This window comes from Lontra canadensis, unplaced genomic scaffold (assembly GCF_010015895.1).
Source record: "Lontra canadensis isolate GAN:19392208 unplaced genomic scaffold, GSC_riverotter_1.0 scaffold57, whole genome shotgun sequence".
Taxonomy (NCBI): Eukaryota; Metazoa; Chordata; class Mammalia; order Carnivora; family Mustelidae; genus Lontra; species Lontra canadensis.
In genome coordinates, this window is record NW_022631051.1 from 6713830 (window position 1) to 6741403 (window position 27574).

At 39.1% G+C, this 27574-nt stretch overlaps 1 protein-coding gene across 3 annotated transcripts in view; it reads right to left on the bottom strand.

Moving 5' to 3' along the window:
* PIEZO2 (piezo type mechanosensitive ion channel component 2) overlaps nt 1–27574 on the bottom strand; it is a 458183-nt gene that overhangs the window by 41040 nt on the left and 389569 nt on the right. For 2 of the 3 annotated variants that reach the window (XM_032875773.1, XM_032875771.1), the window contains 8 exons: nt 25666–25755; nt 23560–23681; nt 22420–22491; nt 17992–18098; nt 12371–12485; nt 7090–7149; nt 3544–3710; nt 2387–2553 (listed from right to left, as the gene is read on the bottom strand). In XM_032875773.1, the coding sequence (XP_032731664.1) occupies nt 2387–2553; nt 3544–3710; nt 7090–7149; nt 12371–12485; nt 17992–18098; nt 22420–22491; nt 23560–23681; nt 25666–25755 (900 nt within the window). Of the gene's footprint in view, nt 1–2386; nt 2554–3543; nt 3711–7089; nt 7150–12370; nt 12486–16611; nt 16711–17991; nt 18099–22419; nt 22492–23559; nt 23682–25665; nt 25756–27574 lie in introns of all 3 variants that reach the window. The other variant, XM_032875772.1, reaches the window with a different exon arrangement.

Genomic DNA, 27574 nt, shown 5'->3' on the forward strand with positions numbered 1-27574 from the left:
AGAAATATGGGGGATGTGCCTGGGTGGCTCAGTGGGTTAAAGCCTCTGCCTTTGGCTCAGGTCATGATCCCAGGATGGAGCCCTGCGTTGGGCTCTCTGCTCAGCAGGGAGCCTTTCTGCCTGTCTCTCTGCCTGCCTCTCTGCCTACTTGTGATCTCTGTCAAATAAATAAATAAAATCTTAAAAAAAAAAAAAGAAATGTGGGTATGTTTGGGTGGAGAGATAATGAGAAACGTTTATTAGCATACCCACTGTTGTAACAATCACTTATTTTATTCTAGAAATTTAAAGCATCTTGAACAGGATCTCAGTTAGCAAATAAATGTTTTGACCTTGAAAGTCTTGAGAGTTTCTGGCCTCAGTGTCTCTTCTCACCAAAATCTACAACAGCTGAAACATTTCTGTTTCTTTGGAACTGACAAATGAGCAAAGATTATTCCCAAATTATGGGAATAATGCCTTTTATTATCCCTCAAAGGACTTTAAAAGAATCTCTACCTATTTTGGGGGAGGGGCAGAGGGTAGGAAGGGATATATCCAAGCAGAATTTCATCTGTACAAAAATCATATTTAAATCAATATATGAACACATATTTTTTTCATAAATAAAAATGAGGTTTTTGGCATACATTCTATTTTAAACCTCAATTTTTTGCTCAATGCAGTGAATATCTTTCCATATCAATAAATATAGATTTGCATCAATAGGTAAATTATTGGGGAGCAAGATAACAGTCACAATTGGAGCAGCTCAAATATACCAATTCAGCAGCAGTGAAACATAGCTCTTCAAGGTAAACGTTTTTTTTTTCACCCACCTCTCCCCATTCAGATTGCAATTTCAACTTGTGGTTATCTCTTTGGGATTTGGTATCAACAAAATAGTCTCAGTTCCCTCCCCTCTCTTGTGCTGTAATATATTTGTTATTTGTGGAGGACAGATATTCCTCCAGGGCTCTGAGGCCCTGCACAGTGTCTGACGTGGGACTGGAGACATACTGCCAACCATCCAGGACCTTCTACCACAGGAGGCATGCAGGGCGTGTCTGCCACTCTTCCCCCCGGCAGGAGTCCCAACTCAGGGTTCCATGGATAATCCTACCAGTGGGTCTTTCTTCCCAGACTCGAACTACTTAGAGATGATATACCTATATGTGTCTTATCTCAAAATCGAGTTCAGGGTCTGGCTTGGAATAGGTGCTTTTAAACCTGTTTGATGAAAGCAACGAATGTCCTTGGTGATAATGCTCCTGACCTATGAAGATGTACACAATGTGCGATTCATGTAGTCTAGCTAATCATCCTAGGCCTGCCGGCCTCCTCCAAAGACAGGACTTCTGCTTCAACTCAGAAGCTAGCTCTGTGCAATCCCCAGCAGCTATCTAGAATGCTGAGGCAGAGAACAGGGGAGGCTCTACCGGGACAGGCGGTAAGAAAGGTCAGTTCTCAAAGATGGCCTGGAGTGCAGAGGAGGCCACTAGAGGCAGCACATCATGGTGGGTGAGATCCTGGGCTCTGAGCTGAACCATGGGGTTTGGGATGCTGACTCCCTTTTACAGTACCTCCTAGTTGTGTGGCTCTGGGTATGTTAGGTAACCTCTCTGTAACTGAACTTCATGTTCTGTAAAATGGGGATGATAACATGAATCTTATAGGGTCTTGGAAGGATGCAGTGAGGTAACCCATACATAGTGGGTCGTGCTGGCCCGTGGCTAGTGCAGGATCCCTGTAGTGAGACAGTGCACGTGATCACAGAAGCCAGGGAGGATGGAAGTGGACAAAATCGCCTCTTAAATTTTTATTATGGATCACAAAGTAACAATTCTGAAAGGAGAAAGATCAAAGATAGCAACAGATGGAAGAAGATTCCAGTATAGAAAATACTCTTTGGGGCAGCATTTTTTTCAGAGGAATCAAAGATGGTGGCCCTTGACACAAATAGTCATTTTGTGATCAGGAAGGCTCGTTCTTACTTGCCTCTGGCTTGGAAGTCTCTGCCCTGTGCCCATGAGTCATACTGGTATTTCTAATATGGTCTACTTTTTTTCCTTTTCTTTTCTTTTTTTTTAAAGTTCAGCATGGGGCTCAAACTCACAGCCCTGAGATGGAGACTCGTGGTGAGATCAAGAGTCAGACGCTTAACCGACTGAGCCACCCAGGCGCCCCTCTCATAGCCTATTACTGATACCTGATTTTTTTCTGGCTCAGTCAAGGGGAGGACAGTGTTCCTTTCGCTTTGTTGTACACAGGGAGGTTGCCTGAACAGGGCAGGGATCCATGAACGTTTTTGATTAACTTTCACCTCACACATCCATTTCTCATCTTGCTGAAGCCCAGCTCTTTCACCTTGGTCAAAAGCAAACCCACTATTTAGAACATTAAGTACCTGGAGATGCTGTCGTGGGAATCTAAGCTATCCATCCTGTGGGCTGTCTGTGCAACAGAAGCAGCGCCAGCACGGTCGTCTATGGTGTCCAGTCCAGACTCTCTGGAAAGGTTCATGATGTGGTTCTGGTAGTACATGTGGATGCTCTCCCGCGTAGGGACGTTGCCCTGTGGAGGGGAGACATCGCCACAGTTCTTACTTGTCTGTGCAGCCCCCTGGCGCTTCTCAATACCGAGAACTCTTGGTCGACATGCCCACCTCGCACAAAGATGAAAACAAAGCTAGTCAAGGAGAGTGTTGATGTTAACTCATTGCATTAGTGGCCCCCGATATCACTGGGGAAGGCTCACAAGAAATCCCTTCTTGGTTATGGGTGAAGATAGTCAAAAGACACAACTTCCACCTATAAAATACATAAGTCCCAGGGATGTTACGGACAGCACAGTGACTGTACCATATACTTGGAAGTTTCTAAGAGGCTAGAACTTAATAGTTCCCATCACAAGAAAAAAAAAATTGAAACAAGGTGTGGTGATGGATGTTACGTAGATTAACTGTGATCATTTTGGAATATATGCAAATAGCGAATCACTGTATTGTACACCTGAAACTAGTATGTTACATTGTCAATTACATCTCAATAAAAATAAGATAAAAACTAGTAAAAATCAAATCCTTTCTTATATGTAGGTGATTTAGCTAAGCGATAGTAACTTTTTCAGAAACATACTAGTAATTTTAAATATCTATAAACTGTATGTGCCTATATTTTGCTGCTCTGCATATATCTTGATTTTTCCCCCCGAGAAGTTTCAGATCAATCTTCCCAGACTAAACAACATAACCCTTCCTGAGACAGCAGGGTTGGTGCACCTGCAAACTGGCGAGGGGAAGGAACACAGTGAACAAACTGGCCATTGTCCCAGAACTGTGTGTGCACGTGAGTGTGTACATGTGTGTGCTTACAGTGTCTGGTTATTTCAATTCTAAGCAATGGAACAGATTTAAATATCCAGAAAAACAGAGGGGTTATATACAGACTGTCCAGAAGACAGACTATAGATTTTGTGTTATCCTTTCTGGAGTTCTGGACATTGACTTTTAAAAATCTTTATAATGAGGGAAGAAGCAAAAAGAATTGTACCCACAAGTGTTACCTTTTTAATTTCTCTGGTCAGCATACATCTTTCAATTCTCAGAACTGTAGATATATCAATATGTTCCCTTGAAATGGAGTTAAGCCAAGTTGTGAAACTATCCACTGTTGCCAGAAACAGAACCCAGGTGAATTTCAAAATGTTAAATATCCTCTTGATGATATTATCTAGGAAGAAGTAAAGCAACAAGGTTTCAAAGGAGCAAAATGCCCAAGTCAGCCGTTTTGCTGCTGTGTAACACAGCGATCTCTTACCAAGGACAGACCTGGTTTCAGACCTGCACACCTAATACGGAGTGATGCCCATGATGCTCAGCGTGATGGGGATGGGGGTGGGAGGTGTAGAGGAGGACAGGCAGTATAGGAAGCTGTGGGTGGGTCTTTCTACACATGCACTGGCAGCATCAAAACCAAACTGGGATAGAATTTTTATCCTGTGCTCAAAATATCAGTCAGAATAGGTCCATAGACAGAACACAGGTTTGATGAAGAGTAAGGTTGCATTCAAAGTTATTTTTGTTGTTGACACAGGGATAGAAGCCATCCAGGAAACCGGATCCTTTAATGTTTTTTTTTTTTTTTCTAGAAATTTCTTCTTTTCTTAAGGAATGACTATTTTTGGAAACAATTCTATTGATTCAGTGAGACTTTTGATGCTTGGTAGCTGCTGTTCAGTTCCATCACCTGCCACCTATTCTGTCAAGAGCTTAGTAGGGGTACCAGAAGAATACTGATACTACGAATTAGCTTCAACATTCCTATTTCATTCTACTGAGCTGGGCCCACACAGAATTCTGCACATGAGATCGATCCTGTCCAAACCAACAGATGCTGTGAGATTCCTGATGTTCTCAGGTTGTCTTCCCTCTCTGCAGCTGTGACGTGGGGAGCCGGGCCAAGGTGCCCAGCATGATAAGCTCAGCTCAGATTGTCACCGTCTGTGACACCCTCTGGGTGCAGGCACACATGCCTGTCTTGTGCCCTCAGGGAATTCCACAAGGGCTCTCTGATCATTGTTAAGGTTGGAGGAGGTTCCCTGGCTGTGACCTAACTTATTTTAGGTCAGAATCAAAATCAAATAGGGAAGATGGTGTCTTAACTGTCTCTCTGACACCTCCATTCCCAGAAGCCAATGGTTTCTCAGCTGGTATCCAAGAAACCATTCAAGCCACCGAATTTTGATCCATGTGAATTTTTTAATTTGGCATTTAAGACATTTTGTCTTATTAGCGATTTCGAACATTGACTGCAGTAAAACGACTCCTTAGTGAACACCATAATGAATTAAAAACTGCCTTAGTGTTTATCAACAAAACCCTTAAACACCACCAGCAGCACCACTAAGAAAAACAACTGGTATCCCTCACCCTTTCCTCCAACCAAAAGATGCCAGGCTGACTCTGAATTTAATTTTGTAATAGGGGAAAAAGAAGTTATCTGTGAACTGGGTTGCCTAGGAGGAAGGCAGAATTTCTCTCAGGGAAAGGTTTGCTCTTTTCAAAAGGAGAAACATCGAAGGGAACTTTAATCTATGGACAGTGTGGCCTCAGGACAGAGTCCAGGTGGGCAAGGTAGAGACAAAGAAGAGTTGAACAGTTCTACCTACTGAAGGAACAGGAATCTTGGAGCTGCCAGCTGGTACCTGGGGAAGAAAGCGGGAATGATCTAATGAGCCGGGCCCCAGAGGCACTAGCTGGGGAGAAACCCACTGAGGCAGGAATAGTGATCACTGACTTTCCCTCCGACATTGTTGCCTGTCTCTGCCATCACTGCCCCCCCACCACCCCGCTATCTCTCAAAGCCTCTATAAAATGCTGTCACACCTAACAATCTTCCATGAAGCGTACTTTAGGAAGTAAGGCAATGAGGTATTTTCTGCTGAGCAAAGCTCAGGAAGGGACCAGCTGCTACATGAAGCCGAATGCAGAGAGGTCGTGCAGATTCCACGGAAGAGCCATTCTGAGCCAGAGGTGGCCAGGGGCCCTCTATGGGTCTTGACCCTCCCCCAACCCATTTTGGGTTTAATCTGAGCCAGGTGTGAATTTCCCACAATGCTTTCGATGGAATCTCCAGCTGCGTTGTGTAGACATAAAAAGAAAATCTGAGCCCTGGAGGCTGAAGGACTTGGGGGGGGGGGGTCACACCTATTAATAAACTTCAGCAGTGTCTCCCATTTTGGACAATTTATTTATTTACTTTGTCATATTCACAATGATCGCCTGCGGTGGTGAGGAGACATGTGATTATGTCACGGTTTTGCCGAGCATGGTCCTGATGGTAAGACTAAACTTACAGTGATGGAGACATGGAAAACACATACTTTCTTAACTCACGTGATCACAAACTAACATGAGATGTGGCCATTTTAATTTTTACTTATTTCTTAGCCAGAGAGGCAGTAAGGCCCACAGTGGGGAAGGGCACATACTTGGGTTCAAATCCCAATTCTACCCCTTAGTGGTTGTGTAGACTTGAAAAGTTACCTCATCTTTCTCTGCTTCAGTTTCTTATCTGTTAAATGAGGGAGAGGGTTTTTGAGGGAACCAGTGAGGATGCGTAAAGCTCTTGGGAAAGTGCCTGGTAGAGACGTGTGAGCTAAAGTGTTAGCTATTATAACTGTAGGTAGCTTCGCAGCAAGAATAGAACATCTGGCTCCACATATGCGTGAGTCCAATATTCTGGAAGTGGGGGTTCAGGTTTAAGAACAGGGCCAAAGACGTTTAGACAGACTTGGGGAAGTCTCATTTTGGGCCAGCAGATGGCATCCTTGGAAGTATCTGTGTCCATAGCAAGAGTGCCTGAAAATCTTGGCCGGCTATAAGTAACGCACACAGGAGTTCTAACCCTATGACATTGAGGTAATGGCATGTTTATGGAATTACAGAGACATTTAAGTTCATTTCATTTGAAAGCCTTTTTTTTGCCCCCCCCTTTTTTTTTTTCCTTCATGGAAAACTCTTCCTCCCAGTCACATCTATGTGAAGCCCAAATGACACCATGACTGAGGTAGGGGTTAGAAGACAGGGATTCGGTCCTTACTCTGTCACTTAGTAACTACAGAGTCCTGAGCAAGCTCACTGAGGATAGACGTTCCCTTTGTCAAGTGAGGACTTTGACCTACGCTTCTAGAGAAACTCTGATTTCCCCCACTGTACTTACCTCACATTTAAATCCTTCTTTCTATGTCCTTTAAAATTAATTGGGAATATTTTTTGTGCTTTTATTTTGGTGGCTTCCATGGGACATTTATAATTTACTCCCCAAAATCCCCTTTCACAAATATTTGGGGAAGATAACTGACAAATGTTGGACAAATGTTGGACTCTAATCCAACATTTAATCCAACAGTGTAAGTGTCAGATCTACTCTAAGGAGTCCACTTTGAAATGTCACTTAGAGATGAGATTTCAAGGGACACTTGATTATTTAGTCAAAGTCCGGAAACAGTATTTGATGAATTATTTTTAGGCAGCCTTCCATGACATATCTTCTGGGAAAGCAATATTTTCAAATTTCCCCCAGCTCACATTTGTCTTTGTTTGGTTACCTGGTCCATCAGATTTCTTTTTGACTGGTTCCTGCTCTCGGTCTTCCCACTCCACAGGACCTGCCAAGTGTGTTCAATAAACATGAGTTAGGTCCTTTTAGATTAAATGACAACACTACTCTTCTGGGCTAAAAGGAATTCTGTAATTAAATCTAGAATATTCTGCCTAATATAAGAGTTCTCAGGGAAAAGTTGTAAGAACTCCTAGCTCTCAGATTCTGCTTACTCCAGAGTAAGAATCACTTTTAACTGGGAATGAGTGAACTATGGTATACTGGCTAAATCCTGCCAGCTTCCTATTGTTAAATGGCCTCTGATCTCAGAACCAGTTTTTATATTTTTGATAGTTGAAAAAAAATCTTAAAAAACAGCAATATTCTGGCATGTGAAAATGATACGAAATTCAGATTTTAATGAATAGAACTACACCCATTTGTTTACGTATTGTCTATGGCTACTTTCCCCCTCAACCTGGCAGAGACTTATGGCCTGCAATACTCAAACACTGACTATCTGGCCCATTACAGAAAGAGTATGTTGACTCCTGGTACATACCATGACATTTTAATTTTGAATACCTAGAGGTAATGCTACATATTTTAGTGTGTCACTCCATAGAATGGTATTATGGGACCCCATTTTATTTTTTAGCCTCTTATTTCAGGCTAAAGATGTCAGATCTAGCAAATGGAAATATGGGACACCCAAAAATTTTTTGTAAATTTGAATTTACAAAAAACAATAATTTTTTTTCTTAGTTTAAGTCCCATACAATATGTCCACATTATACTTGGACTAAAAAATTATTTGTTGTTTTTCTAAAAACTCCAACTATCACTGGGCCCTGTGTATTTATCTGGTAGTACTAAGACCATTCATGAACTGACTTCAATGAACCTTTCCAAACTTACTTTCCACCATTCTGTTTTCCATCGCATCTTGTCTTTACCAACTAAGCTGACCTGCTCTTTAATTTTCATACACAACCTTTCTTTCTTCTGCCAGAATGTCAGGCTCTACTAAAATACTTTTTCATGAAGTACTTTATTCCTTTATACTCTTGGCTATAAGTCCTCCTTTCTCCCTCTGGTCCCGCACTCTTTTATCTATGCTTATTTTTTAAATGGAACTCTGCAGTTTCTATATCATTAGGGATTTTCCCCCCTATACTTGTGTTCCCCATTTGTCAAGATAGAAAGGTTTGGAGTCAGGATTCCTGCATTAATTCCAGACCCATCTAGATGGCTGTGTGACCTCAGGCCAGTTCTTTCCCTCTCTGGTACTTCATTTCCTCATCTGTAATGCAGGAAGAATAAAATGTCCTGGACTGTTATAAGGATCAAATGAGTTACAGCCTACAAAGTACTTCGAGCAGCACCTGGCATTTCGGAAGGCTGGAATCCACTTGCTTCATCTGTCTGGAAGTAATCTGGAAAGGACGAGCCCTTCCACCAAAGAAGAAGTGGCTAAATAAATATTAAAGGAATGAATAAACATCTATTTTCATCCCAGTACCTTTTAATTATTGCTGTCTTTGATCTGAGGTAAACATCTGCACATGGAATCATCTTCATGAAACAGAGTAATGAGATATTTGCAAGATGACTAAAAACACATTTTTAGAGCTCAGCAGATAATTTTGTGAGAATGCATGGCTGAGGATAGCAAATACAAGTTGGGTGCGGGGGAGAAAAGGGGATAGTGAGGGGGAATTTGCAACACTAAATATTAAAACTAACTCGATACCCACTGGACTTAAAAATAGATGACACTGGCCCAGAGCTAGACAGTAGGATAATGGATCAGAGTCCAGAGCCCAGAAACAGACCAAAGAATAAATGGGAGCTGAATATCAACCAAAGTAGCATTTAAATTCACTAGAAAAAAGGAGAATAATTTAATAAACAGGGATAACATAATAGCCTATCTATGTAAAAGTAAACAAAGTAGGTCTCTATTTCACAGAACAATAAAAATGCAAAATGTAAATAAAATTGGGAGGAAATAAGGGAAAATAATATCTGGGGGAAAGACTTTCTTAGGCAACATGGAAACCCTGAAATTGCAAAAAGAAATTGAGACCTCTTTGATATCAGAAAAAATTAAAAATTGTTTAGATAACATATACCAAAAACTAAATAAAAAGATAAGCACTGGATGTGTAAAAAATACTTGTAACACATGAGAAAAGGTTAATATCCTTAATATATAGATGTTTCCTAAATCAATAAGGACAAACAACCCAATAGGATGATATTATGGAAAATGATAAAAAATGTTTAAATCTCAGATTTGGAAGTACAAACCTGAAAATAGGAAATAAAAAATGCTCAGTTTCATTAGTTAGGAAAATTCAAATGAAAATAAAAGCCATCTGTCATCCCAATGAAAGACAAATGATAAAAAAAAGAATAACATTCTGTAGGATAAGACTACAGGGAAATGGATGTTCCTGTACCTTACATGTAGGACTGTATATTTCTAAAACCTCTTGGGAAAATATATATTAAAGTAAAAAATGTCACATCCCTTTAGTCAGAAGTCCCACTTTTGATCTATTCTGTGGAAAGTCTGTGCTCTTCCTGGCTTTTTGCTATGCATTTAAATACACACACATATATGTATGTTTGACTATGTGCATTTTTGTGCGATGCTATCTATGATAGCATTATTCATTATGGAAAAAATTTGGAAGCAAACTTAATGTCCATTAGTGATGGGATAGTTGAATAAATTATGCATATCCATATTGTAGACGATTCTGCAGCCATTAAAAAAGGATGATATAGTTTTATAAATACTTAATTGGAGAAATGTTCATGTCCCACTGCTAATGAACATACCAGAGGGATCTGTAGAGCATGAACTCATTTTTGAAAATAACAAAGGAATTGGTGCCTGCACACACCTACATCACAGACCAGTAAGAAGTGGACATGAGTACCACACACAGTGAGGACTTGGCCCTTGCGGGGATGGGTTTCCACAGCAGATTATCAAATCTACCTCTTGACTCTTTGACTTGAGTCAAAGACTCTTGACTCATTGGCTGTGTCTTCATTTTGTCTTTTGAACCAATAAAGTAAAATAAAATTAAAACTACCAGGAGACAGCTGGGAGCAGAATAGTCAAAGAGGAGAAAGAGTTTGTAGTTAGAATTCCATGAGTAATTATACTTCCTTTTCTGTGACTTTTGAAGACATTTTAATTTCACAAAAATCTGTGTCTATTTCCTTTGTAAAGAATCAAAATATAACACATAAGCCTAAAGTTCCCTAAAATCATACCACTTAATCTCAGTCTGTCCACAGAAGAGACTCCTCTCCTACTCCTCCCCGAGAAGTAACCACTGTTATTAATTGCTAAGTATTCTTCCCAATCTTTCTCTTGCATTTATACACATTATATGCGTCCATTAAAAATGCAAAACACTGTCTTGAGGAACTTTGTTGGCTTCCGTTGTTTCCCAAATGGTTTTATAATGTGCATGCCATTTGCAACATAATACTTTTTATTTAACAATATGTCAAATTCAAAGTACTGTTGATCCTTGAACAACACAGGTCTGAACCCTGCAGGTTCACTTATATGAAGGTTTTTTTTTTTTTATAAATACAGTGCAGTTCTGCAAATATATTTTGTCTTCCTTATGATTTTCTTGATAGTACTTTCTTTTCTCTAGCTTATTGTTCGAATATAGTATATAATGCATATAACATACAAAATATGTATCAATTGACTATTTATGTTATCAGTAAGGCTTCTGGTCAATAGTAGCCTATTAGTAGTTAAGTTTTTAGGGAGGCAAAAGTTATACAAGAGTTTTGATTGTGTGCAGGTCAGTGCCCAAATCCCCACATTGTTCTAGGATCAACTGTAATCCATCTAATTTTTTTAACTACTGAATGGGATTCTAAGTTTTTGTTATTAAATAATACTTGATAAATATTTGTAGATACAGGTCTTGTGCACATAAGCAAATATTGTTTCAAGTTAAGCCATGCCTCTAGAAGTGGGACTGATCATTTAACATTTGAATATTTAACTGTACATTTAATATTTTTTTTAAATTATTTTTTTAGATTTTTAAAGATTTTTATTTATTTGTCAGAGAGAGAGAGTGAGAGAGCACAAGCAGGGGGAGCAGCTGGCAGAGGGAGAGGGAGAAGCAGACTCCCCACTGAGCAGGGAGCCCAACATGGGGCTTGAACCCAGGACCCTGGGATCAGGACCTGAGCATAAGGGAAACGTTTAACCAACTGAGCCACCCAGGAGCCCCCAACATTTTTATACATATCCAAACATTGCTCTCCAAAGCGGATACACTACTCCACTACACCATTTATCGTGTTGTATGGGTTGTAACTCATACAAACACTTATTTTCCCACTAGCTCCAAACAGTGATATTAACAAATATTTGGGTTTTTGCCAATCTGATAGGTAAAACACACAAACAAACAAGGAAAACAGGATGTCAAACTGTTGGTTGTGTTTCTTACATTAGTAGTGAAGCTGGGCTCCTTTTGTCTACTTCTGTTTCCTGATCTGTGAGTTATTTTTCAAATCTATTCATCTATTGGGTTGAGCTTTTCTTTTACTGCTCTTTAGGAGTTCTTAGTATATCCAGAATACTAATCTTTAGTCTGATATATACATATATATATGTAAAAGAATATTTTCATTATATATATATATATATGCCCCACTTTCACTTTCACTTTGGTTTCGGTGTATAGTTGTAGCTTAGAATTTTTCTTATCTTTGGAAAAGTGTTCCTGTTGTATGTTTTCACATGTAATGGAAAAGTGTTCCTGTTGTATGTTTTCACATGTAATGTTGAAGATGGCATTGGTAGTTATGTTCCTTTTTTGGCTCCTGATACTGATAGTGTGTTTTTCCTTTTCTTCTTAATACAATTTCCAAAAGTTTATCCATCTTACTAGTTTTTTTCTAAGAACTGCTTTTCACTTAATGATAGATCTTGTCTTGTTATTTCTTTTCTGTGACTCAACATCTGCTTAAAAAATTAATTTTTTCCTTCTTCTTTCTTTGGATTTATTTTGCTCTCTCCCTCTTCTCATTTTATAAAATGTATATTCACTTAAATTCATGTTTTTACTTATTCCAAAGGTCTGACATGAGCAATGATGGGCAAGCAGAACTGTATGCACTCCTTAGAATATGAGAATGATGTTCCTCCAAAGCTTCTGTCCTGCTATAGCCCAAGGCCACAGAAACAGAGAATGGCTGGCTGGACCCTGCATTCACACAACACTTACCCTCCCCAGATCCTTTTCTCCTTCTTTTCTGTTCTTCTCTTGCAGACCTTTTTTTCTCTTTGCGTCTCTGTCGGAGTGCGGTTTTAGGGTCAGTGATCCAGGCTTGATAAACAAACTGAAGGGGGAAAGTTCGATTATTTTCTGGCTTTTTCATAATTTGAATGAAAAGAAAAGGGACCAACACCAAGCTTCCAGACTTTGGTCATATATATATCTATATGTAGATATAGATATATATACACACACATATGTTTCTTGGTCATACATATTTATATGTTCCTTAGTCATATATGTATGTGTGTGTGTGTGTGTGTATATATATATATATATATATATATATATATATATATATTCCTGGCTTTGGTCATATATATATATATATACATTTCTTTTTCTCCCAGCACAAAATAAATCTTCTTCCATCTCCCTCAGTATCCTGAATTGAACTGAGTTCTTTCTATTATCATGAAATGAAATATGAAAACAGACATTGGAGGAAGATATTTCTTCTAGTTTCACAATCCTGAGATACTTTGGGTGACCACCATTCCTCCCAAGTCCCCATGTACCACCACCACTTGTGAGAGTTACTGATTCTTTGTATTACACATGACAGGAATAAGCTGGGCACCTTGCTAAGTGTCACTGGAGTAGTTTTCTCCCCTTTCAAATAAACTTTAAATCAAAAACAAAACATCTTTTGCTCATTACTTTGGGAAAATAGCTTTGCACATTTGATACTCTCCCTTGAGAAAAACAGTTATGACCAACAACTTAGGAAAGGGTTTTGTAGATTGATTAGTATTTGGAGAGGAAAAAATAATGTGATAGCAAGGTTAAAGAGTTATTCCAGAATGTTACGGAAGGAAAACTGTGGTGCTTTTGGTTGTCTTTTGTCATTTTTATTCAAGACCTGAAAATGGTTACATTAATATAACAAAACCAATAACCACCATAGAGCAACTTTCAACAGCCCTCCCACCAACAGTTTCCCAAGTCATGCAGAAGGAACTGAAAGAAAGCCTTGATACACAAAGTCAGCCATCTGTAATCACGAAGCCAAGCAGACATGCTCCTCATGCACCCAAACACACCTGGGTCTCAGGGAAGCTGGGTTTTCTATTACGATGATAAAGTTAAAGGAATGTTTTGTGGGGTCACTTTGTAAACCCAGACACTTCACTGTATTCTATATTATTTTCAGATTTCTGAAATCTTTGGAAAACACAGTGTAGGCAAACCACTGGCATGATGATGTCAGTAAAAATAAAAGGGGATCCAACTTTTCAAGGTACAGAAATGTAAAGGTCATGGTGACTAAGGAAGAATATTTCTTTTTTTTCACTGCAGAAATCTGAATCTATGGGCAATTAACATGATGGAACATCTGTATTATTTCTGAAAAATAAGCCTGGAAGGCAAAAAATAATCCTATTTTATGCCAAAATGTTTTTTGAGAAAAGAGAAAATGAACTGACTCTGGAAGAAGGACCAAATGAAGGAATTTATGGTAGATGTGTACTAAGCATGCTAACTAGGAACTCCATCAAGAATATCTTTGTCAAGTGTGTAAATTACCTTGCTTATTAAACCTGCCACCTACCAAACAAAATAACTTTGAGGTTTAGTACATTAATAAGCAAACTTGCTTCAGAAAAATATTGATTCTTTTACAAAAATCTGAACTGCTAAACACAAGAAATTTTCAGGTTTAAGAGCAAGATCTGATGACAAGTCCTTTAAAGAAAGAGTTATAAAAATATTGCTTTTAGATAATGCCAGAATCCCCCAATGTAAAATTAAAAAGTAACTCAGGATCTGTGAATGTATTAGGTGTATAAGTTGGAGGAGTGCTTTTGTTCTGGAGAAAAATGGAGAGGGAGAGTGAGAAGGAGAGAGAGAAGGGGCATTTAGGACAGAATTGTAGAACTCTTGAAGAAGGGTGAGTGCCATTATTAAAAGGAAATTCCTGGTTCTACCTATGATCCCTAAATGATTAAGCCCATCAGTGCTTTCTCACTGAGATGAGAATTTACATAATTCAAACAAGGGGAAAACGAGAGAGGGGGAGAAAATCTTATGAGGAGTCCTATTTATAGGTAAACTATCTTACTGTTGATGTTTGGAATTACAAACTCTGTAGAGTGCCAGGAATATTTGACAGAAGCTCAGTCTGACTGTTTCAGGAAATGATGGTAACAAAGTAGGAGGAAAGATCCCACTTCTGAGTCAAGAAATAGCAGTTATTTTTACTGGAACTTCTCAGTTCTCACATTGTAACTATAACCACCATCCAAGTTCATGGGTGTACACACCACTAACCAAGTGAAAGAAAATAATGAAAATGTCCATAAATGACCTTTGGTTTCTTCAAATTGCCACTATTAGTCTATATTCTTAAGATAAGATAACTAATGTTAAATTTTATTTATTTATTTATTTATTTATTAACTTCATCTTAAGTTTTATCTTAAGTCTGGTCATGTGATTTTATCTTAAGTTTTATCATATATTTTAGGGGGAAATGAGGTTCACTTTACTGAATATGTACTATGCAAAAAGCATTTAATTTTTTAAAAAGGATAGAACTTTATGGAAGTGAATGGAGATTTTTCACTGAAATTGATAAAATTTAATGAACTGTCCTTTAATTCATGTGTGACCCAGGATTTTATGTTGTCTGTAAGAAGTTTTCTTGTTTGTTTTTAAATTATATATATATACACATATATATATACATGTGTGTATATATATATATATATATATACACCAAAGAAGTATATACACATATGTGTATATATGTGTGTATATATGTGTATATATTCACATATGTGTATATATTCACATATGTGTATATATTCTTGTATATATGTATATATATGTGTATATATTCTTGTGTATATATTCTTTCCTTTTTTTTTTTTTTAAGAAAGGAAGTTGGTGGGGGGCAGAGGGGTAGAGGGAAAGGGGCAGAGAGAATCTTAAGCAAGCTCCATGTCCAGTGTGGAGTCTGATTTGGGGCTTGATCTCACAACCCTGAGATCATGACCTGAGCCTGAGCCAAATTCAAGAGTCAGAGGCTTAACCGATGTATGCAGGTGCTCGTTTGTTTTTATTTTTAAAGTAAGATGGAGGATAATTTTGTTACAATTGTTCATGTAAATTCTTAAATATGAATGGAGAGACTTGCATGGTAGTCATAAAAGCGAAAAGAAAAAGAATCCCAAGGCAGTGAACACATTGAATATTAAACTAACAATAGAATCCCAGTATTTTAAAAATGGGAGGAACCTGGAAGTTTAGAATACCCGGCCCCACCCAAGATGGACCAGCAGCTACCTCTGGGCGCTCAAGAGAAACACAGAATTATAAGTGCCATGGCAGGACCTGCTTTCTTTACATCACCTGCATTTAAATAAGATCCCAGGTGAAATGGGAAAAGTGCTGGTCTCCCTCACTGTCCAAACATCTGTTTAACATGTGAGCATAAAGACCTAAAAGTTTAAATGCCTACCCAGATTACATCCACAGAACCAGCTTTCTATAAAGTACATGAATAGGAGTTCACTATTTATGATTTTTGGTAAGGAGTGACTAGAGCATGGGTAGCTGGATAATTTCTGCTGTGCATTGGCTAAATTGACCAACAGCATTCTCACATTTTATTCTGCACTCTCTGGGGTGATGTGGGAGTGAGAAGCCACACAGACCTGACGCGACAGCCCAGCCTTGGGAGGGGTTGAACTAAAGTCAGAAGAGTAAATGGAAGACGATACCCAATTTAGGCATGATGGATCCTTGAAAAGGAAGCCAACAAGGAGATGGAGCAAAATGGGTCATTTATTAGGCTCGTTTGTAGTTTTACCAGCTTTCTGAGAATAATAATCACACATTTTACACATCACGACTGATGCATGCAACCAGATGTGACCTTTTTAAAAATGAGACGTGACTTAGGCAAAACTACAAGAAGGACAAAGTAGACGTGTATCTGCATTTTCTCGTTCTATGTTTCGACAGGCTCTGGTATCAGCTGAAGAACGAGAATCAAATAATAGGAAATGTGGCTTCTCGAAACTCTACTTGGAAAGGTTTGCCTACAATTGTAAGTTCTCATACTTCCTCCATTGTATGATCTATAGAACAGGGAAAATGCAGATGTAGGGCAACAGGGAATCTGCTTGTCTAAAGTTCTACGGAGCGGAGGGTCACACACCACACGTCAGTGAAACGTCAAATACCTTTGCAGCTCTGATTAAATACTGAAGAATAGTTTTGGGAAGTTTAATGACAGACTTTGGCAAGGCTAAAATGGCCGATGCAAACTTCCCAATAGCTCTCTACAAAGAAGGACAAAGCAAGAGTGATTAGTAGAAAAACACCAATGACTAATAACTTAATACATGATGTCAGTATGAGTTCATCTCTACAATTACATCAACTAGGTTAAAACATGCCCATCCCTGAAGCTAGAATCAAATGTGCTCTGCTCAGAGGTTAGGAATAAGGAAAAGAGTCGTTGCATGTAATCCGTAAAAAGGCGAGCGTGACCATGTTCTCTCCTTTGCTGAATGAGGAGTGATGGTTATAAGAAAAATCATTAGAGTAAAAATAAATGAGTCATTAGTATTTGACAAGCCAGCCGCACACATGCACACAGACGCCGTCTTCAAGACATAAATTCGGGTAGCGATGGGGCCAGTGAGAAAGCATCAGAGCAGGGTGTCTCCACAAATATTTTAGTTCTTTAATTTCATTGGGAATACAGTAGCAGATGTAACCCTCCAGTTTGAGAAGACCTGGCCAGCAAAGGAGCCATGACCTTTTCATGGACACATCATGAGGCTTGATGGATATCACCCTATATGTCTTGTGGTATAATAACTGAGAAATAACAGTCCTAACACATGACTCCTTCATAAAAGAAATATATATCAAACTTTTACCCTGCATGTAGCTCTACTGACCAGTCCTCATCTTTAACAAACATTGATTAGACATTCCCTGGATACACCATACTGGGCTGTTAAGCTATGTAACTAAGAATGATCTGGCAGTTTCTGAAAAAGAAAGGCAATTAAGTGAAAAAAAAAATCAGAACTGTGCTAGCTATTTCCAGGATTTCAATCAATTTTCAAACCTTTGGCAACACAAATGAAATGGATTCTCAAGATTTGAAGTACCATTTAAGTGACCATTTGTTTCCAAAGAAAGCAAGTGCTTCATTTTTATGATCAGCTAGTTCACATATCAAAATATAAGTCCATTCAAGTGGTTCAAAGTGATGCCAGACAAGTCTTCTTCACCTCATACTTGTAACAGAAAAATAAAGTTCACCCAGGAAGCTTTATTTTTTTTTAATAGCATCAGAAGATTTTTTTGATGCAAGTGAACGAAGACCTGGTGGGAACAGTGTTCTTTGCAGTAATTATACTGATGCTGACAGCAAGCAGCATTAGAGTTTAATGAGGAATAAACAATTTCAGGTGGAAATCAAAAACATCTGGAAGCTGTGACACACATGAACACAGTGGCAGAAGTCTAGGCCTGCAATCAAGATCCGCCAGAAAGAAAAGCTCTTCAACTAGCAGAGGAGCTGGTTTTCCCAACCCCATAATTACCTGGAAAGCTGACCTTCTCGGAGGTTCTTCATCTTCCTTTTTTAATTCTTCCTCTTCCTCCTCTTCACTATCCGTTTCAAACAAGTAATAATCTCCACTCCTGACCACTAAGCAAAACAAAATATTTACTTATTTCTTGGAAGAGATATGAGGTCATAAAGGGTTTATTCATGAAATGCCCCCCCCAAAATATACAAACTGTCCACAAAAGACCACAGCAAGAGATGTTGGTAAAAAGGAAAAGACAAGAGATGAAGAGAACTCATTCTGGGCTAACACTACTTGGTGTTGGCATGGTTGGGTCTACAGAGCGTGAGGCCTCGTCTATACTGTGTAAGAAAACCGGCCACTACTGGGTTCATCTGATAGTTTCTTCCTTCTTCAGTGTCAATTTTACACAGATGCGTCAGATCAACTCTGCAGCAACCCGTTTTGTTACCAAGATGGCCAAAATAATGGCTAGAAAACTGTTAAAAGAGTTTCACAGTTCAGATGATTTGGCAATTTGGGTCTTTTAGACGAGGCCAAAGTGAAGTGGAAGATTTGGTGTTGCCTGAAGGGGTTGAGTGTGTGGTAGAAATGCCAGTCAGGATGGTTCAGGACCAAGAATCAGCATTACCAACTTCCACTTCACTTTCTACTGTGCAGACCTGGCTCCTCCACACGTGACACAGGGACATGACACATATGGCAAGACATTTGAAAGAGTTAAAAAAACAAACAAACAAACGAACAACAACAACAAACACATTGCCATGAGGAGGAAATGGGCAGGTAACATGAAAAAAGAATACAACCGCAAAAACACCACTACCACACTCTGGCTGTTTCTACACATAGCATGGGACAGACTGAGGCAGGGCAGACAAGGGTCCGTACGGTTTAGCACTGTTAGGCTTCTGGTCATCCAGGAGGTCTGGTTACCTATTGAAGTGTGAGGAGAACCGTACTGACCATAAGACTCAAAGCACCAACAGTACGGATTGCCCTTGTCTTGCCTGATATTTTCCCTGTAAGAACATATTGCTGTGTTAAAACTTAGGAGCAGAGAAAGTGGAAATGTCCAGAGACTTAAAGAAATTTGAGAATCCAATCTTTTATTAGTTTGAGCATTATTTTAAGTTGATCAGGGAAAAGAGACTCAGCATAGACATTTCTGATGCTACAAGAACTGTACCATCATCACAGGAAAAAATATGAATTATTTTCAAGTTATATTCAAGTTTTTGAATGCTGAGGTATCTTTTGGATGACATCACATGATGTCTTTGGTTTTCTTTTGGATTCATATGTTTTAAGGTAATGGAAAACCATGGCTTGTTTAAAATTAGTTGCTTGAATATCACTAAACATGGTCAAAAGGTAAATAATTTTGCCCATGATTTCAGACGTATCTGAAGCCTCCATCCATGAAGATGCAGAGTGAATGAATTGGGCCTTATATCCTTGAACAGAAGCACTGTAATTTGTTACTTGTATTTTGAAGAAAGAACCAGGCCCAGAATACTGGGTCCAGGCCCAAGGGAATAAATGCAGTACAACATAAGGTAAGAATAAGCAAGAACAAACCAAAGTTACAGCATCACATTTGACAGTGGGGAAGACCATTAAAGTAATGCCTTCATGTAAGCTCAGACATTTGCAGGAAAGTTACTTGGATTCTATGTCACATGGTCATTTGGTAAAAACAGAGTATCACAAGATTGAGCATTTTACCCTCATTATAGGCTCTAAAATCAACAATAGCTTAAATTGTATTCAATCATACCTTCTATGACTTTTACTCATGTAGACACAGGGGAACCCAAAAAAGTGTTCATCTCAAGCAGTCCCAACACTGATTTGATCCTTTAAAAAAAACTACGAATTTGTATGCGACAAGTAGAATTCACACTTTAAAAAAGGCAGCAAGTGTTTAAGGAAAGTCTCCTATTCTTTTATAGAATGTTACTGAAATAAAAGTAGGAAAACCACAGAAAATATTTTCTTCAGTGCTAGCTGCTAATAAGAAGTAGAGAAAATCTTGCATCTTCATCGATTAGTTTAGAGTCAGCTCCTGCCTGCAGCCTGTGTCCTTGAACATTTACTGGATACAGATGTTATTGCTGTTGCACTGAGTGTGGAAATGACTTTTAAAATCCTACCTCTTGTATCCCCAGAAAGCTGGACCTCGATTTCAGATATTTAACAACAGAGTGAGGCATGTCATTGTTTTAGGCAGTACTGAATTGGCACGGAGACACACTATCCTCAAATGGAAGGTATCATTGAACAGCAATAATGCGATCGTATGTGTGCACATAGGAATGGAAGTGGAAGGTTTGCCACCTACAGACTAGGTTAAGATCTTGACTGCTTGTCGGTAATATGAACAACACAGCGACAGTATCGTATCACACACAGACTCACATGAGGGTGTTCCAAGTACACGCATTCTCATATTCCACACCTGCGTGAAATATCTATGTAAAAGCCCAGTGGCTCAAGAGATCAAAATAAGGGCTTTTAATAAAGTGCTTCTGGTTCTAAAGATAAATTTTGGAACTCATCGTGGTCTAAAAAAGTAATCCACATACACATTCCTTTCCTTTCCTCACAAGTTTGTAAAAGGAAACACAGTTTGCTGAAAAATTTTAACACCACAGTCAGAATCTGATTCCAAACTATGAATTGCACACATTCTTGCATCATTGCACCAAGAGGTGTTGTAACAAGGCACGTTTAATTTAATACCGGTCTTTAAGAACTTGCTATAATGAGGGTGAAATGAATCAGAAAACTAAAGTCAATAACCTTCACGAGAAGTTCTTTAAATTATTACCAACTTGGAAGATGATTATCAAAGACCATATCCAATTCCTTCCAAAATGCAATGTTTAGATCAAGAAAAGGAAAGACATTTATGATTGCAATGGGAATTTACCCCAGGTGAAAGAGAAAACTTTCAGTATGAAACAATTTTGAAATGGATAGGTCTGTCTAAACTAGCAAAGGGCCCTTTAAAAACAGAAAGATAGGCACAGTTTACTTGTGACTTGATAGAAATAGGCTTATAGTGTACTGCTTATGACTGTTAGTAGGACGAACATGGCCAATGAACAATACATTGAAGAGTCACACAGAATTTCCACATGAATCTTTGTCTTTTGACTTGGCAGCAAATGAAAAAACTCTTTAAAACTCATGGATTTTTTTTTTCCTGCCATAAGGCTAGAAATTCAATATTTGGGATTAAATTTAATGACATCCAGGTATACTGAGCAAATTTTGTACAATACTTTCCAAAATTGGCTTGGTGATTAAAAAATATTAATTTTGGGGTGAGGGAAGCCAATGCCATATCTCAGTGATGCCAAGAAATTATGCATGGCAAAAGATTCCAATCAATTTGACTTTCTTGTGATTCTGAAGATCCTGCTAGTAGAGTCTCTCCCACCATCATGCGATGTTGTGGGCCTTGGTGATAATCCCTGTTGGGTCACATTAGCTAGGCATAAAAGCCTGAAAATATTATAAGTTAAGTGCAAAATAATTAATAATTATTCTATAGTCTAATGAATATAAGGAAGGTGAGATCAAAATGGATCATTCTATTCTAAGACCATCCACTGACCAACAGTGAGTGAGATTTCGTACGTTAAGCAGAACAAATACAGCCACTGAGTTCCGTAATTCCTCATTCCTTTTATGATCCGGAGGGAAACACAGTAATTCTCTGTGACTGCGACGCTCTGCTTTTCAAAACCTGTTGTCTGCCTTTGCTCTTAATTGGTCATGGCTGTTTGCTGGAGGCTGCTGCCATGCCGCATGCTGGGTTTTGGATTGGGAGTGTAATTTGAGAGCCTTTTGAAACTGGGGAAGAGGCAGAGTGAGAAAGTGAATGCATTTTAAGTCATCCTGATCTTTATATTCGGTAAATTGCTAAAAAAGTACATGCAAATAAAATCAAAGCTCTGGGGGTGAGGGGAGGAGAGACTCATTGGCATCCAAGCCCAGAGCCTTACAAAGAGGGTCATAGACTCTTTGAATTTAATGATTATTCTCCCAGGAGGAGCCAAAAATCATTTTTAATAAGGGTTTTCAGCCATAAAATAAATACACATCAGCAGAACTCTAGATCTCAGAATCAGATAAAATGGTAGCAGTTCATCTTCCCTTTCTGAGCCTACAAATGGTGCTCGAGAGTGTGTCAGCCATATGCTGGGCTTTCTTCAGCCAGCATGGTAACCTCAGTGGGTTTCTCGGGAAGATTCCATCTCCGCGGCCCAGAGACCCATTCACATCACAATTTTCCTACACTCTGACCCCCTATCAAGTCACAAGGATCAAACCATGCATGGAACACACAGGTCATGGGGACGCCTGAATTCTGGTCAAGGATATAAGGGTTAGAATTGATGAAATCGTAAGAGGATCGAGAAAACCTACTGGAAGCATGATCGACCCAAGGCCGCCACCACTGCTTTTTTTTGCCCTTGGCTTTCTGTTTGTCTGCTTCTCCTAAAATAAAATATGTCCAAATATTAATTCTTAGGAAGTGAGAAAACAAATTTTGAAAACCACGCTTTAACAACTCAATTGTCAAAATCTAGACAAGTCAAAAAAGTACATCAGAGGTCAGGGAAAGGAACCATATTGAGTCTGAAATGTTTATACCTATGAGCAAGTTGATTTCACAAGGCAAGTACTAAGTGTTCTATGAACATTATGCCACATTTTCACTTTCTTTTTAGTACTGCAGGGCATATAAAGAAACATAAAAAAGAAAGGATTATCTCTCAAAAAGGCATCTCACACTGAATTCTCCATTGAATTAACAGAAAAAAAGCATCACTTAAATTTTATAGGACAATTTAGTGGCAAATAATTTGTAAAAATGCCTATATTTCAATAATCAGAAATTTCCTTGTGATTATTTTAAAGCATGGTTGGAAAAATATAAATTTATTGGGGATTAAGAGATGTTATGCACTGGAAAATACCATGCACTATTTCTCCATTCCCTTCAAACAGAAGAGCATGCAAACATTTATAAGAAGACTTTTCAAACTTAACGATATAACAAATCTATAATCCGATATAATAAATATATATTTCATTTTCAGTTTCATTGGAACAGACAATAATTAAAGGATATCTTATCTACCATTATTCAGATTCCACATAAAATATGCATACATACTCAATATTTGTTTAGAATTTATAGAAATTAAAGACAATAACAGCAGTCTTTCTCTGAAATACCTTCCCTAAAGGAATAAATTAAGCAAATCCATGCTCATTTTCTTCAAAAATCTCATCTCTACGAAACAAACACTAGGTTAGGGGTTGATTAAAGTGGTTTTGCTGAAGAGGAGTTACTCGTAAAATCATGGAGTCATTAAATATATCCTTAATGAAACAAATACATGTATCCCATTCACAATCGGAAGATAAAACTTGCTAAGTTCAAAAAGAAATTTGATAATCCTGGCAGAATAAGAATAATGTTATGTAACAGCCCTCCCCATACTCATGCTGTCATTCAACGTTAAGCTACTTGAACAAGAGGGAAATGTCTTGACATACTTTCGTCATCCTCTTCAGAGAGTTTTTGGATGTCTTGGCCTTCCCCCGATTCCTGGGTCAAGCTCAGCATCCTCTCCTTACCCTTTTTGTATTTCTGTTGCCTGGCTTTGATGCGATCCATCCTGGAAAATAGAACAGCCGCAGCAATGCCAAGAACACGCCCAGGGTAATCACATGATTGATTTGCATTTAAACTTGTATGGATGGGACTTATGAATTTTTTTTTAATCAGCAACACATATCTGCTTGGGGATGTCTGTATGTGTGTATACAGACACAACCATATTACTTGGCTCTGTGTAGATGCTCATCTCACTAAGATGATCACAATTATGCGGAGGTTTGATATGCAATACTTGATGTCCACTTATGCGTCGTACCATAGCCATTTTGAACACAGTATAGGATGAAATGTAAATCCTTTATTCTCCCAGGATTTGCAATTTTAAAAAATTAGGAACTGTCTAGCTCATGCAGTTGTGAAGATCCAATGAAAAGGGGTGAAAGGGTGAGAACTGTTTTGTAAAAAGCAAGTTGCTCTGCGGATATTCATAAATATTCTCTGAGACCGCATGACTCTTCTCTATTTCAAATCTAATCTCTGATCAGTTCTGGAAAAATGATTTAGTGTGTCTTTGATTATTGAGTCAGCGCCTTTTATTTTGTCTGCTTATTCAGGAAGTCCGACTCTTCAGAAACTACAATGTTGACCGGACCCGTACTCTTGCGGTGTTCCATTTCTTAATTTAGCTTCTTAAAATTCTGCTCAGGTTTTTAAGCTAAGTGCCATTTCTGCTTCCTGTGGCTTAACCAACACTTTTAGCTTCTCTTTTGCAATGATTATTACCTTCATTCTTTTACATCCTGACTTTCTATCACCTAAGAGGATGTATTCTTAAATGGAAAAACTCAGTGAAGTAAATGAGAGTAAACAGGTCTTCCTAAAGGGTAAATAGGAACTCATTCTACATGTGGGTCCACATTTGTTGCTTGTCTAAGCCTGATGTGGATAACTAGAAGCAACAATGGCAACAGTTATACCATAACTGCTTATATAATAGTTTATATACCTCATATCTTTGATTCTGGAAATAACCATGCTATGGGATGGTGTAATTTATGCTAGAAAACATTTCTGAGTGGGAAGTGGGGGGAATAGCTGGGAAATGAGGTCAGAATGGAATGAAGGGGTCTCAGCAAACCTGGGGAATCTTCCCCGAGTGTAGGGGGGTGGTGATGGAGGACAGAGCTTCTGCTTTTCTGGAGAACGTGTGTAGGTATGGAATTCTGTGGTTATCTGTTCCTAAACCCAACCCCTAAATGAAGTGCTACCAATCCTTACAAGTTACATTTGCTGCTAGAAATTTCACTCTAAGAAAATTTGTTTCAAGGGCTTTTTAAAAAATTAACTAATTAATTTCAAAAAGAAATTCTCAAATCTCCTGTTAAGTCAGTCCATTACTTGATTTATCCAGAACATGACAGTAGAAAAAAATGTCTTGAACTGAATCCACGGAGACAGGGGCTGTATTTCTAGGACTGCTTCTAGGTTGTTGTGGATTTAAAGTCATCTAATGTCATGCATCATCAGTTTCTTCCCAGAAAGACTGTTATTACAATATCTTTAGAGAACCTTCCAATGCCAAGTCTCTGTATGTATTCTCTTAATTCATAGATAGAATGAACATTTACTCCAGCTGAATGGGACCGGGAAAGACCCTGTCTCATTCATTAGCTCATTTAATCTTTATAAAAACCCAGGCAGAACTGTGAGCCCTAACTTAAAACAGAAGGCTGAAATTCAGAGAATTGGAATGACTTGCTCAGGGTTCCAGAGTAAGCAGCTGAACCAAGACTTGACATTGTTCGTGTCCAACATGGCGCCCCTTTCCACAACATTGTACGTCTCTTTCTTTTCAACTACTTCCATTTTCAGTCCAGTGAGCATAAGCCACTGCCCTGACACTGAGCACATACCCAGAATCTCCTTAACAGGGTGGGTTTTATAGGGCTATTGAGGCTCCCTCGGAGGTGAGAGCCAGCTGAACAGGACCAGACAAACCCCAATTATAAGGAAAGAAGGACAGTAAAACCAAGCTTCCTTACTGCCTCTTCAGCTGATCCATTGACTTTTTCTCTTCCTCAATTCTTGCCTTTACAGCCTTGACAATTGTGGCCTGGAAAAGTTCAGCCCCTCTAGAGAAAAATAGGAAGTAGAGAACAAATTAGTGTTTCTATCCTTGTTACTTACCTTCCCCTGAAAATGATTATCAAGGGTTAGAAAATATTTCTTTCTGGGCCATTGACTAGAGTCTCCTGGCTGGGAGTGGGAGTCCCAAGACCCCGTGTAGGAGCCCATTCTCAGTGGATGAAGAAGGCACAGCCTTTCCTGGGAGAGAGTGGGCTGCTCACAACCACAGGAGGTCATCAAAACAAACAAACAAACAAACAAACAAACAAAAAATGGTTTGTGTTTTCTAAGACATTAAAAAGGATACACCCCTTCAAACCTGTCCCACAGAACCTTACATCTCAGCAAAGTATTGTTCACCTGACCTTATTATAGTTGTCCCATGAGGGACCATTGTCAAGGAGGAGTGAGTTCGGATTAGTTTTCTACTCAGTGAGCAGAAAAGGATCTGGAGTGAGCTGGGCTTCCCTAAGGAAAAAATGCAAAATTGGAGATCAAGCTCCATCACTGAGATGTTCAGATTCCTGCCTCTGCTTTTTTTCCTCCTATCCTTCCATTCCCTTCTGTTTGTTCTCACTTTTCAAGCCAATTTTAGAGTCCCCATTGATCTATCTCATCAGCCTCTCTTAATATCTTCAAGTCTGGTCCATTGTCATCTGGTCATATGTGCTTGGTGAATCCCAAGTGGATAGGAGCCCAGTGGTGTGCCCACCCTGTGCTGGACTGTGGTCGGGGTGCAGAAAAGGCATGACCAACATGTTATCTGCTGACCCTTCGTAGGCTCTGGAAATTCTTCTCTGTACTATTTAAAACTCTTTACACTTTTCTCAAATCTAGAATTCTGTCAAAGGTTATTTTACTCCTAGTAAATAACCTCGTCTCCCACTTCCTGGAGAGAAAAAAGTCACGAGGCAACAGTTTGCTCAGCCACCTACCATCTATCCCGTGGACACCATTTCCTGCAGTGATGGTGGGAGAGGGGACATCCTCATCTAGGCTCTGGCCCCTCCCCTCTGCAGCCTGAGGGGCTCCATCCTGCCCTTTCTTCTTCTCTTTCTGCATTCTCAGCCTTCCCACTGCTACCAAATCCTCCTCCAAAGTATGCAAACATGCTCACATCTTGCTAATCTTAGGAAAAAAACAATAACATGTCCACTGCACAGTTTTCTATGTATAGCTTCCATCACTATCCCAGCACGAGTATCTCACAGCCACTGTCTCCAAGACTTTCCGTTTAACCTCAGCTCATTGGTGTTGGGCTCTGATCCCCCAACGAGTTGAGCTCACTGCCTTCAATGCTCAGTTTTCAGTCTTGTGTTTGTATGTCCTGTCTGCTGGACTTCCACCTTGAAGCAGCCTTCCTCAGGCTCCTAAGGCACCATGCTCTTCCAGCTTTCCTTCTTCCTTGCTGGCTCAGAGTTTCTAGTCTTCTCTGCCCATCTCTTAAAAGTGGATGCTCCCCGGGGTCCTCTGCTCATTCACACTTTCTCTCCAACCACTCACCTGCTCTAAATCTACCTGTGTCATGATGACACTCAAGTCTATTTCCACCTGCAGACCTGTCATCCCGGCCGTCCACTGGACTCACCACGGGTTTAGTTTCATGAGCCCACGGGCCCTACAACTCCCTGGTTGTGGTCAGTGTCCTCCAGCCTAGAACTTCTTGGTTTCTTTACATTTGGGATTGGCACCACCATTGGCTTCAACCAAAATCCTTTCCATAACACCTTCTACCCTCCTTTCCTCTCCACCCCCACCTCCTTTCCTTCCAATCAACTTTCCAGTTGTGCCAGTTTTACTCTTAAATGTCTTCCTAGTTTACCT